This window comes from Malassezia pachydermatis, assembly GCF_001278385.1.
Source record: "Malassezia pachydermatis strain CBS 1879 chromosome Unknown scaffold4, whole genome shotgun sequence".
Classification (NCBI taxonomy): domain Eukaryota; kingdom Fungi; phylum Basidiomycota; class Malasseziomycetes; order Malasseziales; family Malasseziaceae; genus Malassezia; species Malassezia pachydermatis.
Genome location: NW_017253141.1, coordinates 408797 through 431196, shown reverse-complemented (window position 1 = coordinate 431196; position 22400 = coordinate 408797). Strand labels below are relative to the sequence as shown.

The 22400-nt window shown below is 51.8% G+C and overlaps 13 protein-coding genes across 13 annotated transcripts; 4 read left to right on the top strand and 9 right to left on the bottom strand.

The window, feature by feature from the left end:
- Positions 1 to 182: 182 nt before the first annotated feature.
- On the bottom strand, positions 183 to 2765 carry Malapachy_3974 (hypothetical protein; the record flags this gene model as incomplete). Its single annotated transcript, XM_018138430.1, has 1 exon — positions 183 to 2765. The coding sequence occupies one exon, from the start codon at positions 2763 to 2765 to the stop codon at positions 183 to 185; it is 2583 nt and encodes an 860-aa protein (XP_017991961.1).
- Positions 2766 to 3161: 396 nt separating this feature from the next.
- On the top strand, positions 3162 to 3507 carry Malapachy_3967 (ubiquitin-related modifier 1 like protein; the record flags this gene model as incomplete). Its single annotated transcript, XM_018138424.1, has 2 exons — positions 3162 to 3187; positions 3228 to 3507. 2 exons carry the CDS (start codon positions 3162 to 3164, stop codon positions 3505 to 3507), a joined length of 306 nt encoding a protein of 101 aa, XP_017992009.1.
- A 52-nt stretch (positions 3508 to 3559) lies between these two features.
- On the bottom strand, positions 3560 to 5356 carry Malapachy_3946 (membrane protein; the record flags this gene model as incomplete). The annotated part of the gene is made up of 1 exon (XM_018138405.1): positions 3560 to 5356. The coding sequence occupies one exon, from the start codon at positions 5354 to 5356 to the stop codon at positions 3560 to 3562; it is 1797 nt and encodes a 598-aa protein (XP_017991827.1).
- Positions 5357 to 5474: 118 nt separating this feature from the next.
- Positions 5475 to 6645, top strand: Malapachy_3961 (developmentally regulated gtp binding protein 1; the record flags this gene model as incomplete). The annotated part of the gene is made up of 3 exons (XM_018138418.1): positions 5475 to 5477; positions 5514 to 5556; positions 5588 to 6645. The coding sequence occupies 3 exons, from the start codon at positions 5475 to 5477 to the stop codon at positions 6643 to 6645; spliced, it is 1104 nt and encodes a 367-aa protein (XP_017991553.1).
- Positions 6646 to 6755: 110 nt separating this feature from the next.
- On the bottom strand, positions 6756 to 7940 carry Malapachy_3948 (ctu1cytoplasmic trna adenylyltransferase; the record flags this gene model as incomplete). The annotated part of the gene is made up of 4 exons (XM_018138407.1): positions 6756 to 6964; positions 6993 to 7349; positions 7378 to 7497; positions 7523 to 7940. 4 exons carry the CDS (start codon positions 7938 to 7940, stop codon positions 6756 to 6758), a joined length of 1104 nt encoding a protein of 367 aa, XP_017991849.1.
- A 96-nt stretch (positions 7941 to 8036) lies between these two features.
- Positions 8037 to 8941, top strand: Malapachy_3960 (ubiquinone biosynthesis protein mitochondrial; the record flags this gene model as incomplete). Its single annotated transcript, XM_018138417.1, has 2 exons — positions 8037 to 8906; positions 8939 to 8941. The coding sequence occupies 2 exons, from the start codon at positions 8037 to 8039 to the stop codon at positions 8939 to 8941; spliced, it is 873 nt and encodes a 290-aa protein (XP_017991557.1).
- A 1749-nt stretch (positions 8942 to 10690) lies between these two features.
- On the bottom strand, positions 10691 to 12643 carry Malapachy_3958 (cation diffusion facilitator; the record flags this gene model as incomplete). The annotated part of the gene is made up of 5 exons (XM_018138415.1): positions 10691 to 10744; positions 10776 to 10826; positions 10857 to 11402; positions 11433 to 11659; positions 11686 to 12643. 5 exons carry the CDS (start codon positions 12641 to 12643, stop codon positions 10691 to 10693), a joined length of 1836 nt encoding a protein of 611 aa, XP_017991897.1.
- Positions 12644 to 12998: 355 nt separating this feature from the next.
- Malapachy_3955 (3-isopropylmalate dehydrogenase) lies at positions 12999 to 14135 on the bottom strand (the record flags this gene model as incomplete). The annotated part of the gene is made up of 1 exon (XM_018138412.1): positions 12999 to 14135. One exon carries the CDS (start codon positions 14133 to 14135, stop codon positions 12999 to 13001), a length of 1137 nt encoding a protein of 378 aa, XP_017991875.1.
- A 120-nt stretch (positions 14136 to 14255) lies between these two features.
- On the bottom strand, positions 14256 to 15911 carry Malapachy_3954 (mfs general substrate transporter; the record flags this gene model as incomplete). Its single annotated transcript, XM_018138411.1, has 1 exon — positions 14256 to 15911. One exon carries the CDS (start codon positions 15909 to 15911, stop codon positions 14256 to 14258), a length of 1656 nt encoding a protein of 551 aa, XP_017991874.1.
- A 457-nt stretch (positions 15912 to 16368) lies between these two features.
- On the top strand, positions 16369 to 17022 carry Malapachy_3972 (hypothetical protein; the record flags this gene model as incomplete). The annotated part of the gene is made up of 1 exon (XM_018138429.1): positions 16369 to 17022. One exon carries the CDS (start codon positions 16369 to 16371, stop codon positions 17020 to 17022), a length of 654 nt encoding a protein of 217 aa, XP_017991797.1.
- An 87-nt stretch (positions 17023 to 17109) lies between these two features.
- Positions 17110 to 17646, bottom strand: Malapachy_3959 (hypothetical protein; the record flags this gene model as incomplete). Its single annotated transcript, XM_018138416.1, has 1 exon — positions 17110 to 17646. One exon carries the CDS (start codon positions 17644 to 17646, stop codon positions 17110 to 17112), a length of 537 nt encoding a protein of 178 aa, XP_017991906.1.
- Positions 17647 to 18649: 1003 nt separating this feature from the next.
- Positions 18650 to 20032, bottom strand: Malapachy_3957 (mfs general substrate transporter; the record flags this gene model as incomplete). The annotated part of the gene is made up of 1 exon (XM_018138414.1): positions 18650 to 20032. One exon carries the CDS (start codon positions 20030 to 20032, stop codon positions 18650 to 18652), a length of 1383 nt encoding a protein of 460 aa, XP_017991873.1.
- A 535-nt stretch (positions 20033 to 20567) lies between these two features.
- On the bottom strand, positions 20568 to 22139 carry Malapachy_3956 (mfs general substrate transporter; the record flags this gene model as incomplete). Its single annotated transcript, XM_018138413.1, has 1 exon — positions 20568 to 22139. The coding sequence occupies one exon, from the start codon at positions 22137 to 22139 to the stop codon at positions 20568 to 20570; it is 1572 nt and encodes a 523-aa protein (XP_017991872.1).
- Positions 22140 to 22400: the final 261 nt, after the last annotated feature.

Genomic DNA, 22400 nt, shown 5'->3' with positions numbered 1-22400 from the left:
CTTGTCAGTCACCTCAAAAAATATCAGGATGAATGAATGAATTAAATCTTGCTATGAACGAAATCCGATGTCTGGCTTGATCTGTCTGCTAAGCCAGCAGTAAGTAGTAGTATTAGTGCTAGTGAAGGGAAACGAAAGATGGAAGTTAACAAGATAAGAGACTCCTCGCGCAGGCGAAGTACTTAGTCTTCTTCACCCGGCGCCACTTCTGCATTCTCGTCAATCTTGTACTTCTCGTTGACAAAGGCCTTGTCTGTCGTCGACTCAAAGCCAAGACCATGGTCGGCCGCCACCTGAGAGCGACCGATACCGTAGTTGTCGTTCGGGTACCACAGAACCATTTGCTCCGACAAGCGCGAGGGGTGGTAGAAGGCATTGATGGTCTTGGCCTCCTCGATCTGCTTCTTCTCGAGATCCACACTGGGGTCCTCCATCTGGAGCACATGGTTCTGCGACCTGGCCGGGACCATAGTACCGTCAGCCGCAGCGTAGTACTGGTCCTTCTCAGGCAGTGCCGGCGGCGCAACGTCACCACCATGCTGCATCTCGGCCTGCTGGTCGAGCATGAGTGGCAGCGCGGTAATGAGCTTGCCGTACGAGTCCATGAGGAAGTAGTGGTAGCCGACAATCAGCACCAGCAGAAGGATAGTCAGCACACCCATAGCCACAAAGGCCGTGTTAGCACCGCTGTTGAAGAAGTACATGAGTGCCACGACGAACGTGCTGACATAAATACCAACAAAGGTAAAGCTGATGGCACGTGGGAAGAACAGGCCAGCCGTCTCGTTCTGCGGCTTACAGTCGTAGACGTACATGAACATGTAACGGTAGGCAAGGTAGTACGTGAAGAACGTGACCGACGCGAAGCCGTTCATGACCGGTGCCAAAACCATGTAGGACAGTGCCAGAACGACAATCAGCATCGTCGAGCCGTACAGCACACCCCATGCTGGCGCACTCATGTCGTTGCGCAAGTGCCAGATCGTACGCGGGCTCGAGCTGAGGAGGAAGAGCTTGGCATAGTACAGGATGAGCGGCACAATCTGCAGCAGGATACCCGCAGCACCCGAAAGACCCAGCAAGAATACGTACTCAAGGAAGAACGTCGAGGCCTTGGGAATCACACCCGAGATCGTAGCCACAAAGCCGGCTGGGTCCTTGAACTGGTCCACAAACTGCGTTGCGTTAGCCTGGATACCCGAGACAATTGTCAAGAACAGGAAGTTCTGGATGACCTGGAAGATAAAGTAGCGCGTGAACAGACTCAGCTCAATGCCGTTGTGGGTCGGAATACCACTCTGCTTCGCAAGGTAACGTAGCCATGGCGGCAGCAAAGAGTTGAGAATAGCCAGCGCAGCCGTAGGCAGCACAGCCTTAATGATACCCCTGGGAATGCCTTTAATAGCACTGATCCAATGAAGGAAGAACACTTTATCCTTGAGGAAGTCGAAGTTAGCGAACAAACTGACAATCGCAATCGGAATACACCAAAAGATGACAGTGGCCCACGTCAAGACCCAGAAGCCCACCGAGCGGATCTTGCGCTCGTATGGGTTCAAGTTCAGGTTCGACCATACAACATCTTTCGGGTGGATCTCCAAGTAACGCTCGGCCATGCGGTACGGCTCCGGGTGTGCCTCAGCACGCGCGGCAAAGTGGGCACCCATCATCGTATTGCACAGCACAAACGCACTGCTCCGCGGCGGGTACTCCTGGTAGTCGTTCGTCACGCGCTGACGCATCGTCTCAATCTCGTCGTTCAGACGACGCAGTTCCTGACGGCTGTGTGTGATGGTGTCCACCTTCTGGCCAATGCACGGAATCTTACCAAGACGGTGCGTTGGGCGCTGCTTCGCCGGCACGTAGCGCTCCGCGACATCGAGCGAAAGCGAATGGCCTTCCGGCGCATCCACAGCCTCGGCCTTGCCCTTCTTCACGTTTTTGGCAGCCTTCTTAATGAGCTTCGCTACAGCCTTCTCCAGCTTAATCACAAGTTTGTCACGCTCTTCCACCATCTTTGGCAACCCCTTCAAGTTGCGGTTGATCCACACCTTCTTCACACCACCCGGCACCTGACCGTAAATCTGCTTAAGCTTCGTCTCACTTAGCACCTCGTTCGGGACACCCGTCACAAGGAAAGTCTTAGCCTGGTTCGAGTTGCGGTGGTGCGGCGAGATCAAAAAGTCCTGACGCAGCTTGATGAAACGGCGCATCATCACATGGATGTTGTACAAAATCCAGGCGATCATGATGTAGTGCAAGATCAGCACACCAGCGCTACGCTTCTGCTGCTGCTTCGACGTGTTGATGACGTTGCTGAACGTGAAAAGGAAGAAGCCAGTACCGTGGTTCGGCACGTTGGCCGCGTACAGAGGCATAAGCACAATCCAAGAGATAATCCAGATCGGCACAAAGATACGGATCATGAGCGTGAGGAACATAATGAACGTGTAGGCATCCAGACCGTTCACACGGTAAATCTCCATATCCGGCGTCTTAAGGAATTGCGGGACCCAGCTGAAAATGCCCTTGGACAATGGCTCACTGTTGCGGCTAGGTGGCTTCGAGCGGTAGGTCTTAGGTTGGTAAATGGCAGGCAAGCGAGGACGGAGAACAAGGAAAGCCACCATGAAAATACCACTAAGAATCAACGCCAGAACAATGGCGGAAATTACAGTGGATGTTGTGGTGTTGGTAGCGTCTTGGGCATACGCCGTCGCCGCTGTAGCGGAGAGTAACAGGAGCGCGGTGCGGACCTGCTTCATGATGCGATCAGCAGACGACTAGATTATGTTAGTGTGTTGCGCAGGTGGCCATACATACCACTTGTGGTTACTAGTGGTAGTGTGGTTGCCGTTCGATGGATGTAGCAAGACAAGGGAATGTAGGGATCCTGTCGTTACTGATCTCGAGCACTTTTTTCAACTGAAGGTTCAAATTCTACGCCCGGATGGCCATCTTAAAATGGATTAGAAGCTTGATTGGTGTGTCGAGCATCTACTCCGTGCCGGACATACTCTCGCGTGTTAAAATATCCAATCATTTTGCGCGTGTGATGTACAAGTAATTCCGCTACTAATATCACGCGGGAAATCGCAAATTCCAACGCATGGCCTAATCTCGCGCCAAGGCTCCCTGCGTCCATTGAAAGAAGCGAACATATGGTACGCGTGACTGTGGAGTTTGGGTACGTAGGCCCATCGTCGACGGCCCACTAACACTTGCAGCGGTGGCACCGAGCTGCTTCTTGCTCCGCCACATGAGAAGGTGCATCAGCTTGATATACCTAAAATCCACGGGACTGACCCTGATGTGCGTGCGTTGGTTCAATACATACGTCAGCATCTAATCCAAGAGCGGGAAGAGCTTTTTGTTGAGGGCGATCATGTGCGCCCTGGCATTCTCGTGCTCATCAATGACAGTGACTGGGAATTGGAAGGCGAGATGGACTATGTGCTTCAGCCGAATGATCGTATTGTATTTATTAGCACACTGCATGGTGGCTAGCCATAGGTAGGACAAAGAAAAAAAAAATCATTCAATGGTATGGGGAAGCTATTTAGTTCTTCTGGGAAGGCTTGATCTGCTCTTGTTCAATCTGTACTTGTGTTGACGATGTATTCGCGGCTGCACGCAACCGCATATTGTGCGCTGTCTCCTCATTCAAATCGGCCACGGTCAATACGCGGGGCCGCTCGTTTCGACTACCGCCCATTTCCACAATGTACGGGCCATTCGCATGGCACGCCTGCTCTGATTCAGACAGGTGTAGCGACTCGGGACCGAATTCCGTGTCGCTGCCACCCTGTAACGAAATCATGGAGCTGGGTGTACGTATGTACTTGTCGAATGTGCGTGGCGACATCTCGCCCTGCGATTCGTAGCCACGCAGTGATCCGACTTTCTTGATAGAAACTTTGTCGCGCGCTTTCTGCGAAGGCACTAACCCATATTTCTGGGCGTTGTTCTGGCTGTGACTCCGCGAACCCATGGTGCCATAACTGTTATGCAGCGGCACCTGGTTGGGTCCACCATGCTTGCGGCGACGCTCAATGATACCGCGAATGAGCGGCTGCCACTGGTCTTGCTTGATGCCAGCCGGCTTCTGGCGAACTACTCGGATCTTGTTGTGCACATCGACAAACACATCGGTCTCGTCGATGATTTCCTCGCCGATCATCTCTTCGATGATATCCTCCAACGTCACAACGCCCAGCGCACCAGAGGGCTCACCAGGATGCTCAGAGACCAAGATCATATGGGAACGACCGACCTGCATGTAGTTAATTGCATCGAGCAGATTCAATTCTGGCGAAGCTTCTGGCAGGGGGTTGAGATGGAAGCGCGAGACGGGCCACGCGTCTTCCGGGTCGTACTGAATAAGCTGCTTGACGAGCAGCATGCCGAGAATAGCATCAGGGCGTTTCGGTTCATGAATAGGAACGCGCGAGTAGCCGGATTGGACCAATTCATCGACGCCATCCTCGTCCAGAACGTGGTCCACAGGCAGTGTATACACATCGTCAATCGGGGTCATTACGTCACGTAGGGTTTTCTCGTTCAGGTCGAGTACGGCGCGAATAATCGTCACTTCATCATCCTTGAGGATCTCTGTACCAATCTGCTGGTGAAGCGAGACAAAAGTCTTGAGCTCTGCCTTGCGGTACGTCGTGCCATGGTCCTCGCCGAGGCAGTAGTCCAGCAGCTTTGCGATAGGCCAAGCAATAGGTGCGAGAATGATCATAAATATATGCACCATAGGCGCGCACATGGCGCCAATTGCTAGACCATATCGTGCACAGATCGACTGCGGCACTACCTCGCCGAAAATCACAATGAGCACCGTCGAGACAATGACCGCAGTCAGGCCCGAGCCGAACTCAGACAGAAAAATTGGGAGCGTCTCGTTAACGATAACGTTCGAGAGCAGCAGCACGACAAGCACCCAGTGTCGGCCGCGCTCCAGAAGACGCATCACCTTGGCCGCATGCGCCCGTTCTTGCTCCGAGCCTGACGTGAGAAGGACTTGCAGGTTGACCATGTCAAGACCCATGAGGCCTAGAGTAAGACCGGCAAAAATGCCACCCAACAGTACAAGGAATCCGATAATGATGATGTCGATAGTCTTCTTCCATGGATCGTTCACTACAATGGGATCAGCTCCATGGCCCGAGGTACCATCGTCAGACATGTGTGCCAGCGTCACTGCCCAAGGTGCAATGGGCGACGCACGCACGGTTTGGAATACAGAATGGAAGGCATACGTGAGCAGTGCCATAATCAGCTTTGCAGCTCCTTGGGGAGCCGCTCCGCTGTTACGGAGCACACGCTGGTCTGCAGACATACCCAAGGCCATGGGAAGCTAACGTTGCGTAGTGACCACCTGGCGGGGCTGGGTGGGTACTGTGAGTGTCGGCCGAGACTTTACACTTTCTTCGTTCTGACCCTACTGTTGCATCCTTGTCTCGCCCAAGATGGTAGGTACGAGGGTCCAAGAGCACTAACATGCGCAGACGACGGTCCAAAAAATCAAAGAGATTGAAGATGAGATGGCTCGTACGTATATGGATTGTGTTACTTATATCAGGGACCCAAAAGAACAAGGCTACGGCCTACCATTTGGGTCAACTTCGTGCCAAGCTTGCCAAGCTGAAGCGTGAGCTTATTGCGCCTAGCGGTGGCGGTGGCGGCGGTGGCGGCATCGGCTTCGATGTTGCTCGTACTGGTATTGCAAGTGTAGGTTTTGTCGGCTTCCCATCTGTCGGCAAGTCCACCCTTATGTCCGGTCTTACAGGCACGACCTCGGAGGCGGCCGCCTACGAGTTCACAACCCTTACCACTGTACCTGGCACAATGACGGTGCGTGGCGCGAAGATCCAGATTCTTGATTTGCCCGGTATTATCGAGGGTGCTAAGGATGGCAAGGGTCGTGGTCGTCAGGTCATTGCTGTGGCTCGCACGTGCAACCTGATTTTCATCGTGTTGGACGTCGGTAAGCCGCTCCATGACAAGCGTATCCTCGAAGCAGAACTGGAAGGCTTTGGTATTCGACTGAATAAGAAACCGCCGAATGTCATTGTCAAGAAGAAGGACAAGGGTGGTCTTGCGATTACCAACACAGTGCCACTGACCAAGCTTGACCATGACGAAATCAAGGCTGTCATGTCAGAGTACCGCATCTCCAATGCCGACATTGCGTTCCGTGAGGATGTCACAGTGGATGAGCTGATTGATGTCATTGAAGGCAACCGGATATACATTCCCTGCATCTACGTGCTGAACAAAATTGATTCGATCTCTATTGAGGAACTCGACTTGCTTTACAAGATTCCCAAGTCTGTCCCGATCTCTTCACGAATGTGGCTCAACGTTGACGAGTTGGTGGACAAGATGTGGGACGAGTTGGACTTGGTTCGTATCTACACCAAGCCACGCAAGAGCCCGCCAGACTACACGGCGCCGGTCGTTTTGCGTCGAGGCAAGTGCACGGTGGAAGACTTTTGCAATGCTATCCACCGCGAGATTTTCAAGCAGTTCAAGTATGCCGTCGTGTGGGGCACCTCCGCGAAGCATCCGCGTGGCCAGCGTGTTGGTGGCGACCATGTGCTCGAGGACGAAGACTGTGTGACGATCTTCAAGCGCTAATGTCGTACGACTGGTTGCCTGCCCTATTCCCTGCGCCTTCTCTGCTGTTGTACTTTTTGTGATATCCTTTGCCTGCTGTCTCGCTGGCTCTATATAGTGCGTCGGTAGTCCTACCACGCTGTGGCGCCTGCTCGCTGCACACCTTCCCATCGCGGGATTGTCCGCCCGATGTCTGCATCGTCCTTTCGCGCGTCTTTCACAGCACGCGACTTGTCCGAACGAATACCCATGGCAGGATTACCGCGGTTGAGGCCTTCAAGTAGCACACACGCCTTGCACAACTCATTGGATGAAATGTAGCCACAGCGGACACAGGTGCCTGCCTGGTAAGTGCCTTTTATACGTACGCTGCACAGCCCGCTTCACCTGGCTAGCGACATGCAAATTCTCGCCACTTTGAATGATATCGATAATACTCGAAGGCCGAATGCTTTCCAAGTCTTTCAGGAAGGCACGCGCGTATCCACGATATGCATTTGGTGAATAGATACACTCGGTGCTAAAGTAATCCAGTTGCTTGAAGTATGCATACATCACAATTTCCTTTTCGTAGGCATACTTGAACGGTTTGCTTCGCTTAATGCCACTCCCGCCGAATCCGCTACTGCCTGCGCCGCAGCCTTCCTGCGCATCTTCTTCGGTATCAGGGCCCTTGGTTACGATCTCTGTGCACCGCTCCAAGCGCGCAATATCACCACGCAATACTGGTGTCAGGGACGTGTGAGCACATACCATTCATAAGAATCGTCTCGGCCATATCATCTGCATTGTGGCCTGTCACAATATGATCAACGCCCAACGACGCTGCACCGCGATCCAGTGCCTGTCGGCGGAATACACCACAAAAGGTACCTAATGTCAGAATGGGTGCACATACAATTGTTTTTGCGACCAACTGATTGAACAATGTCGTCCATAGACCATCCATATAGCTCTTTGTAGCCCAGCACCTTGAGTGGAATGCCATACTGCTCTTGATTCCGCTTGACCGTTTCTAGACTATCATCACGGTAGCCCGTTATACCTTCATCAATGCTCAACAGGTAAAGCTCCAAGCCATAGTCGTAACGCTCGTTCAACGTCTTCATAACATAGGCCAGTACGGTCGAATCTTTGCCGCCACTAGCACCGATGGCGACACGATCGCCACGCTGAAATAGCTTCGCCTCGGTAATGGTATGATGCACTTCTGTTTCAAATACAGTAAAGAAACATTCACGGCAAACCATATGCCCTGTCTTGGGCCGCCGTAGCACGGCTCGCGCCGTGCCACACAATTGACACTCTTTGGCCATACGATGGTAACAAAAAAAGCAAGTGGAGGTAGTGCCACACCCTCATCTGTCCCCCCGATTCTCACCTTCCCCATGCTACGCCTGCAGGGATCTCGAATGAGGGCCGTCGCCACTGTGCGTAGCCTGCCACGGCATTTACATACATCACGAGCATGCTTAGCCGATAAGGCATCAGGCCGTGCTGACGCCTTTGAGGCCCACGAGGCGCCTGAATACGGCTTGCCTGCGCCCCTATGGGAACGTGCGCTGCTAGGCGTCGGCAGTGCTGTAGGCTTGCTAGCGAGTCCCAGTCGTGGCGATCTCTTGACAGTTCTTACGCAGGTATCTTCGTACCCAAGTATCGATCGCCTCATTGCACAAATGCGATCGACCCACGAAGGACGCTGCTTGATGTTGACGCGCCCTTCGATCAACTCTCACACGGTCGATACAGCGACGCTGGCTGCGTTGCCTGAAGGCACATTTGGCCGTGCATGGATAGAATGGCTCAAAGCTAACAAGGTCGTTCCAGATGGACGATGCGAGGCACGCTATATGCCGACATACGAGACACGCTACGTGATACAGCGATACCGCGAAACCCACGATTTTTACCATGTCTTGCTGGGCATGCCCACCTCGACGCTGGGCGAGACCGTTGTGAAATACTTTGAAGCGTCACACATGCACTTGCCCGTCGCTGGTCTTTCAGCGCTGGGCGGTAGTCTGCGTGTCCTGAATGACGACCGCCGTGCATGGCTCTCACGTCCCAGCGACCCGGCGGATACGCCAACATTGCAAGCCCTAGCTCCATGGGCATGGCGTCTAGGTCAAAATGTTCGTGTACCTCTGATCTCTGTGGCGTGGGAAAAGCGGTGGTCACAGCCGATCGATGAACTCCGCGCTGAACTGGGCATCGATGAAGCGCCACCTGTTCTCCTGGACTGGGGCCGTCGTCCACGTCCTGCGGCCAAAACCAAGACACATGTGGCAGGCCGCAGCTTCGTGGGCTGGCCAAGTAAGGTGTGGGAACGCCATGGTGCCAATGACGAGCGCAAAATTCGTCGTGCTGCCTAACCTATGTACGGTCCAGTCGGGCCAACGCGCGTGCACACTGTGAGCGTGCATCGCGTAATTGCATACGCTCTGCATGCCGCATTGCGCGGCGGAAAAGCGTTCGTGCCGTGGCCTTGTCGTCCCGCATCTTTTTTTTGTTAGTTTGAATATACATACCGAGTAAAACATGCCGAGATTGTAGAGTAGAACAAACTGCGTGCCAAGACACTGCTGCTGTACCTGATGCAGCCGCGCTTCTGTTTCAACTTCGATCACGGGGGCTACAGGGCCGACCTTCTCGGGATCGAAGCCACTGAAGCGTAAGAGCCAAGTTTGCTCATTCTCCGGCATATCGCGCATGAAGCCAGCACGATACGATGTGATGGTAGCCAGATCTAGACCCTTAGTCGCCCATGCCACCGCCTTTTCCAGTGTCTCGAGATCCGATGTATCTTGTGTCAGTGCCTGGCTAATGTTGTTCATGAGAATCGCGGCACGGCAGCGGTCGGCGACAGTTGGCGGGGGTTTGGGCGGCGAACCTGTCGAGCGTGGCGGTAGCAGTGTCGAGATGGCCTGTACATACAATGGCACAGCCAGGGCCGCTTTGTGATGACTTGCATAGAACGCACCAAGAGCCTCCACGCTCGCGCCGAGTTCTTGCTCCGAGACCCATGGTGGAAGTGGCAGATCCGACAGCACGATCGGGTCGGATTGGCGTGGCGCCTGCGCCAGCCGCAACATTTCCTCGACACTCCAGGTGAGGTAGCCTTCGGCTGGCTCATTGGTCTGACTTTGATCGTCGTCTGATGCGTACAGCGGTGGCACTGCGACGTTGTCTCGCTGCGCCAACTCACCGATCTTTTGCGCAAGTTGGACCGCCCGCATAGTTTCCTGCGGCGTCCGTTCGACGGGCACGGACGTAGCATAGTCACCACGCTGCTGGATCTCGTCGAAGGCATCTAGGTACACCATGGCAGCTTCTTGCCACTGCTCGCCCTCTTCCAACACATCAGCCAGCGCAATAGCAATGCCAGTGGTTTTCCATAGTCGATTTCCACCTAGGCGACTATCGTCCAATGTGCGGGCTTTATCCAGCGCACTGATATGAGTAGAGGTTATACGTACATGCGGAAATTTTTGGCGCTACGCTCCCATTTTCCACGCAACCTGGCTTTCAAAGCAGCGCGCAATGGCTCACGCAGCTCTTTGGGCCATACACGAAACGCAGCAAAATAGTCCCAACTGAAGTAAGTCACACGTATGCACACGTACACGCCATACACAGTCAAGGCAATGGCTAGCGCCGAGAGACTAGCGTCAGTTATACAGTGACATACCCTGCAAACAACACACCGGCTCGCATGGATACACCGCCGGCCGAGGAACGACGTGGCACCGTCGCTACAGTACGTTGTGAGGGCAAGGATGCCCTCGGCATTATACCAGTGCATATTATTGGCCTTATACACCGCATGCGCTGCGTTTGAAGCGCTATGCGCGTCGTGGCGTGCACCTGTCGTGGTAGCCACATCATGGTGGAAGGACGACGCACAGGCGACATAGGGCGGCTCGACGCCTGCATCGATCGGGCCTGGGGGCGCTCGTCTCCACATGATCGGGGCAGGGAGTCGCCCAGCGTCAGGAAGGAAAGCAAAGTACGTGGGACTACAAATAGGAAGCGTATATACAAGGCGGGCGTCGCGTTCAAGTCCCGTCTAACCGCGTTGCCCAATATGGCCTGACTGACCTGCCGGATTGTAATCCAGATGCTGTCGCGTGAGTGAAATGCTTCATACATACAATGTACGCCCGCTCAATGCCCGTCAAACTCTCGATACAATAGGTAATAATCTAGCGTAAGCCTGAACCTCTCGTACGTACTTCGCCCAAATCATGTGCCTCTTTCAGTTTAAAGTGCATAGGAAGAACAACATCGACCTCCGCCACCATTGTATCGCCAGCATGGTACATCTCGAATCCAGCAATGGCCTGGACATGAGAGAACCGCGAGACGAGGTAAAGGCAGCGACTTGCATCTTCAGCATCGGCGGCTTTGCCAGTGAGCTTTGATGTAGTGTCAGCCATCGTCGAGATCCATTCGGAAATGATGTACAGGGAAAGCAGGCCACCACCCAAGGGGTCCAGCAAACTCCACCCAAGGTAATCGCCAATCGTTGGGAAAATTAAAGAGACGATGTTGAACATGACATCATTTTCCGAGTCCTGCGCAATGGCACGCACACTGGAGTTCTTGTGGTTGTGGCACATAAGCCACATCATCGTCTTTACAACAATAGTAAGGAGCATAAAAAAGATACCGATCAGCGGCAGCGCCACGTCGCCTTCCAAAGGTTTATGTGTATAAATCGCCCAAATGCGATTGAGCGACTCCAGCAGCACTTGCAAGAAGGAGACCACCATAAGTACCTAGCAATGTAAGTCACCCACGTAACATACACTAAAAATGAGTACACCCAGGGGCTCCAGACGTCGTTTGCCGACAGGGTACTTGTAAAACGTGTGCCAACTGCGGTACGCCGAAGCACGCGATGTCATAAAGATCACCACTGTGCACAGCAGATCCAGCGCACTGTCCACCAAGCTCGCCAACAGCGAAACCGAGTTGGACGAATACACAGCCACGACTTTACCGACGACCAGGAGCAGATTCACGGACAGATTGACTGATGTAAGTCGTGTGGATACATACTGTTAATGTAAAACTGCACAAATGCGTCTGTATCCTGCTTCCGCTGGTGTGTCGGTACATTCTGCAGAAGTTTGTCACGTTCGTGATCCGCTTTGGTCCATACCTGATCCGTCCGAGGTCGATTCGTGGGGATAGTCACCGCCACTTCGTCCACTTTAGGCGTGGACTTCGTAATGGGACTTACCACCGCTGCGTCTAGTTTAAGGATAGCGCCGTATTTTTGCGCATCCGTCGAGTACATGGCAGGGTTGCTGGTGAGCATACGGCGTAGCATAGATCGACTCTCCTTGAGCGAATGCTTGTTGTGAAATTTCTTCTTGTGCTTCGCGAGCATCAGACCTTCATCGTCCTCAGATTCTGTCAGCTCCGGATGTTCGATGAGGTCCGCCAGTGTCGGGCGTTCTTTATTGTGCTCGTTCACAGCCAGAGATTTCGATAGATCTTGCAAACTTTCAGCCGCCAGATCCACGCGCGATTGGCTGCCAGAGAGGTTGCCTTCTTGCCCAAAGAAGCCTGAAAGAGAAGTAAGTGCCCGCTCACTAATTCGGCGCGAGCGACGCATAGAGTGGTGTGAGAAAGGATGTGACCATATCGAGTCACTTTCCTCGTCTGTGCCAAAGCCATCGTCATGGTCTTCTGGATGACGGTGAGGGTAGTCCGAGCGGTGATTTAGCCCGTGTGGCGATTCAAATCCATGTATAAGACCAGTAAGGTTCGGCATATACGGCATAGAAAAGCGTCGCATGATCTCCGTAGGAAACTGGCTCTCAAGTACTTCGTCGACCTCACGCCACCCATCCAAGACAGCATTCTGACCTTCATAAAATGCACGTACGTCTGCGTTCTTGATGGCCCGAATCTCGTCATCAGTTTTACGCACATCCTCAAAGTACCCTGATCGACCATCAATGATCTGTGCAAAGGCGCGCAGACTAGCAATTGAGTCACTTCGTCGCATTCGGACGAGGCCCTCCTCCGAGATAGAAGGGCCTGACAGTGCTGGTGTTGGCAGTGTTGAAGATCGCTTCGAATGCGAGTGCCTCTTTCCTCCATCACCAGACTCTTCTGATAGATCAAAGACAGGCGTCTTTCCACCTTTCTTTTTCTTCCCACTGGCCGGTCCCATTGTCACAGTCCTAATGGTCGCAGTAGTGTCGGGAGACAGACCAATGTGCCGGGCTATCAATTTCTGGCGGACGCGATAATGCATGTGCGCCAAGCGAAATCATATCGGCCGAATTACTACCTATCGTGCCATCACCTCTTCTCCACAAAATGTCCGTCCTGCAGACTAAGCGAGTGTATCTACGTACTTACAGCAACGAGTCAAGGACCTCGAGCACCTTGTCGCCTATCTCCTTGGTCGATGCACTGCCGCCAAGATCACCGGTACGCATACCGAAACCGCCAATGTCAGTGGCATCCAGAACCTTGCGCACTGCTTGCTCAATCGCGGTCGCCTCCTTGTCGAAGCCCAGCGACCAACGGAGCAGGAGCGCCGCCGAGAGAATGGTACCCACAGGGTTCGCCTTGCCTTGACCAGCAATATCCGGCGCTGAGCCGTGGATCGGTTCATAGAGGCCCTTGCAGGGCTTCTCACCCGTCGGCAGCTCCGAGAGCGAGGCACTCGGAAGCAGACCCAGCGAGCCTGGGATCACCGACGACTCGTCCGAGAGGATATCGCCAAACATGTTCTCTGTCAGCACAATACCATTAAGCTTGCGCGGATTCGAGACCATGACCATAGCCGCCGAGTCCACAAGGTGGTGGTCCACTTCCACACCCTTGTCCTTGAACTCCGACTCGATCGTCTCCGTAACAACACGACGCCATAGACGGCTAGTCGCAAGTACATTGGCTTTATCAATCGAGTGAATCTTGGCTGGAGGGGACTGGCGCATAGCCAAGTACGCAGCTAGACGCGTAATGCGCTGCACATCCGACTTGTCATACACCATCATGTCGTAAGCCTCGCCCTTCGAGTCCGGCGAATCCAGGTCGGCTTCCTGACGGTCACCATAGTACAGACCCTTGACCAGCTCACGGATCACAATGAATTCAGTGCCCTTGGCGATCTCCGGGCGCAGCGGCGAGCGCTCCAGCAGCGACTCCGACGGGAAGAGAGCCGGACGGACATTGGCGTACAGATCGAGCTCCTTACGGATGGCCAGCAGGCCCTGCTCCGGGCGGACCTTGCCCACACCCCACTTCGGGCCACCAACAGCACCAAGCAGAATGGCGTCAGCTTCCTGGCATGCCTTGAGCGTTGCCGGAGGCAGCGGCTCGCCAGAAGAGTCAATAGCAGCACCACCGAAATCGAACGAAGCCATCTCTAGCTTGAAACTGGTCGATTTCTCCGAGACGCGCTCGAGGACACGCACAGCCTGCTCAACAACTTCTGGGCCAATACCGTCACCAGGCAGAATTGTAATCTTAAACGTTTGCGACATGATGTCAGAACACTAAGGATGTGCGTTCCTAACGGCTACGTCCGGATGACTCGCGGAGAAGGTATGCACGTGACTTCCGGGGTGGGGAAATGTATGTATCTACGACCAGTGTATGCATGCCTAATGAGAATGGGCGTGGGCCGCTATGCGCCAGGTAGATGGCGCCAGCTTTTGCAAGCGACGGCTCACCGGGTAAATAAAGAAGAAGAAGGTAAGGGCACCGATAGTCACACAGATAGTGTTGGTCCAATAATATCCGTCTTGCGCAATATGGCAGACACCACCCTGGGCATGGCAACGCTGTTTTCCAGCTTCTGTAGCACATTCGCCAAGACTCAACGTGGCATTGGCACGTCCCAGCATCGTAGTTACCTTTTTCATGTTGATTCCCGGTGGTGCTGCGCACTGCGAAATTGTGAAAAAGTCAACCATTTTCAGCACGAAGTATCGTGGCCAGGTCCCGCCCAAGTTGCTTACCGTGTTCAGCAGCGTCATGTACGTGCCACCAATAACAGGGTCTGCAATGTGGGTATGGAAGGCGGAAATGCCCACAAACTGAACTGTACCTGCGAAGCTGCTAAGCACAGTCGAGGCAATGATCAGCATAAAGTATGATGAGCTAATGCTGTTGGGCGGCGTGGGCATACCAGCCAATATACCCATACTAGCTGCAGCGAAAAGAAGGCGGAATACAAACGCTTTAAGCCATGGCTCCAGCGCATGATTGCCTTTGGACCAGGACGCAGCGAGATAACCAAATACGATTTGGAAGGGGAAGTCAATGAGCACGGCAAAAGCCAAATCTTCCTTACCGAGGCCATGCTCAACTAGCTTGAGCCCATGCACAGCATCGAAAGCTTGAAAGCCAAGTTTACAAATCATATGGATAATGATCAGTTGCTGTACATGCTTCAATTTGCATATCCTCCAAATTACATTATACACTTCCATCAAGCCCATTTCTTCTTCGTCCTCCTCGCTCTTTTCTGGCTGGAAGAAAAGTAGCCATAGCGTGAGAAGAATAAAGCAGGCACCACAAATTTGCAAGTATCCAGATAACGAGAGAATAGGTGTGTTTTTATGCTGGAAGCGCAGATATTTATTACACGTCTCGACACTATTGAGCGCAAGAAACACAGTAAAGCTCATAAAGTAGCCGATATTGATACCAACTGTTTGGGCCGTCGAAGCATATCCCACATTTTCATCGGAGAGTAGCGTTAGAGCCCAGCCATCTACGGCGATGTCTTGAGTGGCCGCCATGAAAATTAGCACGAAGAAAATCAGCGTGATTAGGTATATGTTGTCAACGCTTCGGGTAACAATAGAGTCCACAAAATACGAGAGAACAAAAAGTGTAATGCCAACTAGCAGTTGCACCGGTACTACCCAGCTCTTTCGACGGCCGAGGGATAACGTATAGCCTAGCAGCGGGACGCGCCACTCTTTAACAAATAGACTGTCCACAATAGGACTCCAGAGTAGCTTGAGCGAGTACGGGTAGGTACTTAGCATGAACGTACCGATTTCTGCATAGCCAACGTGAGACCTAAGCAGAAATGGCATTGTACCAAATGCAAGGCCGATCGGCACACCCTGTAGCGTGTATAGCAGCACAAGCAGTAGAAAGCCCTGCTTGTCTCCGCGGCTCATAGCCTGAAACGAGGAAGAGCTTTCCTCTTCCGACGCATCGGACACGCTACTTGAAGCACTCACCACCTTTCCAGTTGCAGCATCTGCGGGGCGTAACGTCACTTCCTCCTGGTCGTGCTTCATGGAGACAGTGGAGTGAACGGCGTACTATTCTGGTGCGCCATGACGTGGCCCCGGCGTTCGTTCTGAGACTATGGCTTAGTCATCATTGGACCATGCGGCGCTTGGCGAGGGAACTCCCACTCGACTAGGTTTGCCACTAATCAGCATGGTATTGGCACCTACGCGTCAGACGCTTCGCCGCCTTGGACAGCTGCCAGTTTCGGCCAGTGCTCTAACCAGTGGTAGTGCTCAAAGTATCGATAGAAGTTATGTGACTACGACGTCAGGCCGTCCTGGCCAGTCTAGCCGCTGGCTTCTTTGGTCACTCTCGGCAACGACCGCCGCTGGCGTGTGCTACGCCTTGGGTGCTAAATACCCACCGCCTGCAATCCCATTCATTTTCCGCCCATACTCTACCAAGCCTTCACATCTAACAGATGAAGAAAAGCAGAGGCATTGTATGGACATAGAGAAGCAAATGCACAATCTGCCAATTGTCAGAGAACATCTCCCACGCTCGGTGGAGACACCGTCAGCGAAGAATCATCGCGAAGCTTTTGGTATTGAGTACGACCTACCTTTAGCGGATAAGGAGAAGGCAGACTACATTCTGATGCGTCCTTTCTCGAGCCGTCCCCCGGAAGAGCTAGAATCGCAGTTGACGGCGGGTAGTCTGCGCGGTCCGCATATGTTTGCCGTCAACCCGCTTGTCTTTTCCAAAACGAAGCAAGGTGTCCATACTGGTGGAGGTGAAATGGGCGATGGTCTTGCTATCATCCATGTTGGTAAGAACCTTAGTGGGTACGAGGGTGTGGTTCATGGCGGTTTGATCGCGACCATGTTCGACGAGGCTTTGGCACGCTCGGCCTTTTATGGTCTACCGAACTCGATTGGTGTTACCGGCAAGCTAGAGGTTCGTTACCGCAGCCCTGCTAAGGCGGACCGTTTTTATGCGATCGAGACGACGATTACTGAGCGCCTGGGTCGTAAGTGCTTCGTGACTGGCGCGCTCATTGATCCTAATACGCGAAAAGTGTATGCAGAAGCCAGCGCCGTTTTCATTGAGCCACGATGGGCTAAATACGCGAAATGGGTAGGTGGCGTAAATGTCCAGAAAGTGATGGAGTCCTAAGCGAAATTTATTTTATATTATATTGGTTTATTTACGTACTTGAAATAGCACCATAACATAGTGAAGGTAATAAAAAGCGTAGTAATGTCAACCTATTTTGAAGTACAGCTCCAGGCGGTATTCGGGATGGTCATCACCGAGATATGTCCGCATTTGGTCCTTCGTCCAATGCGTCTTAGCGTAGAGGTCCACGACACGATAATCTCGTTTGCTTTTCTCACGTTTCTTGACCTCAATCCATGTCAGTACCTCAATTAGCAAAACGAAAAAGGCACCAACAGCAGCGATACTCAAGTTCACAAGCTTGCCGAGATGGAAACCATTCTTCTTGTCCTTATCAGGGAACAAGAAGCATGATGTTAAGCCAGCGCAGTTGTTGAACACAACTAGTAATGCGATGCCAGTAGCTCTCTTGTAATGGCCTTCCGAGTTGTTTGCGATCCATGCAAACATAGGCGGTACACCCGAATAACATCCACAAGTAAGCATTATTAGTCCACCATATTTTGTCATAGAACCTTCGGCCGCATACATGACTGCAAATCCAATGACAAAGAGAATCATGGCGAGGAAAGCAGAGATGAAGCGCCATTGGAAGTAGTCCGACACCAGAGCAATTAACATACTGTACACAAAGGAGACTGCAAATGGTGGGCACGACATTAGCATGGCTCGTACACCTGTGTAGCTGCCAATTTGCTGCACAATGGTAGGTGAGAAGTATTGGTGCGGTCCAGGAACGAAAGAAGATACAAAAGCAGACAAAGCGGTACTACGTGCAAATCAATTTTGAAGCGAGCCCAGAGTACAATTTTTTCTACTCGATTGGGTCCATAGTAGCCTGCAGTGGCATGTCTTCCATTCGAATCTCTTCCTGAAAATCACGCGTATCACACTTAGTGCCATCATCTTTTTCCTTTTCAAAAGTATTAGTTAACGGCTTATTCTGTGCCGCGAGTCTCCTCCCGCTTATAGATAAAAGAAACTGCATGGGCAACGGTTAAGTTGGGCCGTGACAAACATATTTGCTTCTACTTATGCGGGATGCTATTCGACCATCGGTACAAGCGTTGCTTCCCCACATTTTTCGACCTCATACGCCAAATTCGCGCAGTCATGCTCCGCTGCATTGCGATTAGTCATATCTTCCTCAATAGGCCAATCGATGTAGTGAGGAGTTGATGATCAAATGTGGGGAGCCTTTGATCTAACCACATACGCATTGCGGGATCGATCAAAGTTGCATCGTTGGTAAACTATGGCTGTGTGGGGTTGCTTGGGGAGTGTACATTACTGGGCTATTATACCGAGATACCATACTACATCATAAGATTAATCTATGCTACCTCATTTTTTTTAACTCTGTTATCGAGATTGCAGAATAATCACGAACTGCGCAATAGGTTCCCTTAGAGCGAGTTAGGACCCAATACATGTGAAAATATGATATCAGCCAAGTGCTGTGCCCAACTTTGTTTTCTACATATTATAAAAGATTACGGCGATATCTCTCAAGCTTGAATAAAATCCAATCAATTATGTACTTCCAACATTAGCGTATAGAAGCATGTCACCATTTCCTTTGTGCTCTTTCAATAGCAGTCACATTGTGTCATGAATCTGCCAATTACAATTCCAGCTGATACTCAGGGTGACTATCGCCCAGATATGCGCGGATTTCGTCATCTGTCCAGTTGTGTTGTCCACGTCGCTTTAATACACGGTGATCGCGCTTACCAATGGCTCGCATCCTGCGTTCGTACAGGTAATATGCCTCGATCAGGATAGCAACAAGGACTCCCAAAGCTTGAAGAGAGAGGATGACCAGTGTTCCACGCTTGTATCGTGTCTTTGCCTCCTCGGCAGGGAAAAGCCACGACGACAAAAGACCACCACTGTTGGTAAAGATGATAAGAGTTGCCAAGCCTGTGGCGCGCTTGTAATGACCGGAGGAGTTGTTGGCTATCCACGAAAAGAGAGCAGGAGGGACAGAGTACGCACCAGCCGTGGCCATAATCAAACCACCGTAGCGAGTCATGGGGTCCTTGCAAGCATACATTACGACATAGCCAATCAAGCTAAGCGCCTGACCCGGCAGAGCAGTAAGAATACGCAGTTGGAACAGGTCAGAGACAACCGCAATAGCCACACTGTAAACGAAAGCCACAGCAAAGGGCGGACAAGACATCAGCATTGAACGAACAGGCGAGTACGTGTTGATTTCTTGAACGACTGTGGGGGCAAAGTAGGCAATGGAGTATACTACCAGGGCAATGCAGAAGCCCGACACGCAAATGAGCCAAATTGCAGGGTCCAGGAAAGTCCGCTTAATTTCTTGGCGCCACAACTCTGAGTAGTCGAATTCCTTTGAGTGGTAATATTCGCTGTACGTGGTCTCCACCTTATCCTTCAACTCAGGACGCTCTCGGAAAATATGGCGTGTTATGTTCAAGCGCTCAGTCATGAGGCGTTTTTCTGTCGGGTTCAAGACCCAGCATTTTTCAATCGTACTCGGTAACAGGAAAAAGCAGCATACACCGGCAAGAACTGTGAAAATTCCTTCCAAGTAAAATACCCAGCGCCATCCTTCCTGGCCTTGCATACCATCCATCTTACGAATCGCGGTAGCCAGCAAGCCAGAGAAGGCACCACTCAGTGATGCACCTGTGAAGAAGATGGCCTGACGGAACTGCAGCTCGCGTGGCTTGTAAAAGAATGTGAGGTAGACGGCAATACCGGGTAAGACACCAGCTTCTGTAAGACCTAGGAAAATCCGATTGATATACAGGCCGTACTTGGACTGGACAAGACCTTGCAGGGTAGCAACAATCCCCCACATAGTAACTAGACCCGGAATCCAAATACCTGCACCAACGCGTTTGATCAAAAGGTTCGAGGGAATTTCGAATGCAATATATGTGGGATACAGTACGGTAAGAGCAACAGCGTAATCATGGCTATTCAGTTTCAGAGTAGAAGCAATGCCTTCACCAGGGTCCGCATATTGCATCTTTCCGTTTTTCATTCCTAGCGGCTTTCCGCTTAGCTTTGCTTGTCCGATATTGCTACGATCCAAAAAAGATAGAAAGTAGAGAAGCAAGCACAAAGGCACAATCAAGATGTCCAGTTTAAGACGAGCCCGCCGTTCAACTTTCTTATACTCGGCAGGATCCATCGTGGCCTCCACAGGCAACTCTGACATAGTCATGTAGTGGTCATCTTTTCTTTCAAAGACGTCACCCACGTCTTCCTTCTCTAGCGTTGACATGGTAAGGGTGGAACGCTTTTTCAACAGCGGGTGTTGCTTTTCTCAACACGATATCACAATTCATTCGAAGAATGATGCCATCTATTTACAATATCCCCACGATTTGACATGCAAAACCAGAGGTGCGTGAAATCTATTCGCTTTACGTAAGCAACGCGCGGCCGTCTCAAAGGTCACATGACCAGTTGGCTTGTTTACAGGCTAGAGATAGCCAAGGCCTCAATTACGGAAATTAGAAACTTACATAGCTACCAAACCTTACACACGGAGCGACACTTTACACCTCCAGATGATACTCTGGATGGCGGTCACCAAGATAGGCCCTAATCTCATTTTCTGACCAGGCATATTTTTCTTGTAATTGCTGCACACGATCATTGCGCTTGCCAAGGTGTCTCATGCGGCGCTCGTATAAGTAGTATACTTCAGCGATGAGAAGGACAACCAAACCAACGGCTTGCAGAGCCAGGTTCACGAGCGTGCCACGCTTGTAGCCGCCTTTAGCTTCTGACCGTGGGAACAGCCACGTCGATAGTAGACCGGCACAGTTGTCAAACACAAGAATATTAGCAATACCTGCCGTCCGTTTATAATGACCAGCTGAATTGTTGGCGATCCAGGAAAAAAGTGCTGGCGGTACAGAATATGAGCCTGCGGTGGCCATGATCAGACCTCCATAGCGCGTCATGGATTCTTTCGACGTGTACATGACAATGTAGCCCACGAGACTCAGCAGCAAGCCAGGTAAAGCTGTGACAATGCGCAGTCCGAAATGATCAGACACAAAGGCGATGAGAATACTGTAGCCAAACGCCACCGCAAACGGAGGACAGGACATGAGCATTGAGCGAATAGGGGTATAGTGGCCAATCTCTTGCACGATGACAGGCGAAAAATACGCAATAGAATATATGGCCAACGATACACAAAAACCAATGCAGCTTAGAAGCCACACAGCAGGATCTGTATAGGTCCTGAAAAGTTCGTGACGCCATAATTTTTTCGACTCAAAGTTAGAAGACTGTTGCAATGGGTCTTGTGTGGTATCGATGCCTTCTTTGTGCACACGATGGGGCTGGATCACACGGGACTCATACAGGCGCTCAGCCATAACTTGCTTCTCGAGGGGCGAAAGAAACCAGCATTTTTGGATATTGTCCGGTAGAATAAAAAAGCAGGCTACGCCGATCAAGACAGTGGCGATACCTTCCAGATAAAACACCCAGCGCCATCCCTCCTGGCCTTGCATACCATCCATCTTACGAATCGCGGTAGCCAGCAAGCCAGAGAAGGCACCACTCAGCGACGCACCTGTGAAGAAGATGGCCTGACGGAACTGCAGCTCGCGTGGCTTGTAAAAGAATGTGAGGTAGACGGCAATACCGGGTAAGACACCAGCTTCTGTAAGGCCTAGGAAAATCCGATTGATATACAGACCATACTTGGATTGCACAAGACCTTGCAAGGTCGCCACAATTCCCCACGCCACAACCAGCAATGGGATCCAGAGCCCTGCTCCGATGCGCCGGATCACTAGGTTGGAGGGAATCTCAAAGAAGATGTATGTCACGAATAAAACTGTCAGGGCAATAGAGTAGTCATGATCTGTCATATGCAACGTATCCATAATGCCCTCACCCGGATCAGCGTACTGCATTTTTCCATCGACTACACCTTCTGGCTTGCCACTTACTTTGGCTTGGCCGATGTTGACTCGGTCCAGGAACGAAAACAGGTACAAGACCAGACATGTGGGTACAATCAATGCGTCCACCTTGAGACGCGCTCGGCGCTCTAGTTTTTTATAGTCGGCCGGTGGTACCGTGGCTTCGACCAGAGGTTCAGACATGGTGGCGGGTAAGCACGGCTACTGTTGTCTACCGATCGGCCCCGGCTATTTTTTGTGCTCATGCGCATGTCGATTAAACTAGGGCAAAGAGAGATGGCCCTGGCTTGGCAAGAGGGTTGAGGCTTGTATGCATGGTAACGTCAGCTGCCCGGACGGGGTTGGACAAATGACAAATAGACGTCAGCCCACACGCTTACGTTGCGCCATTCACGCAGATTGCGACAGGTTTCAACACAAGGCGTCCACTTTTTTCTTCGTGTG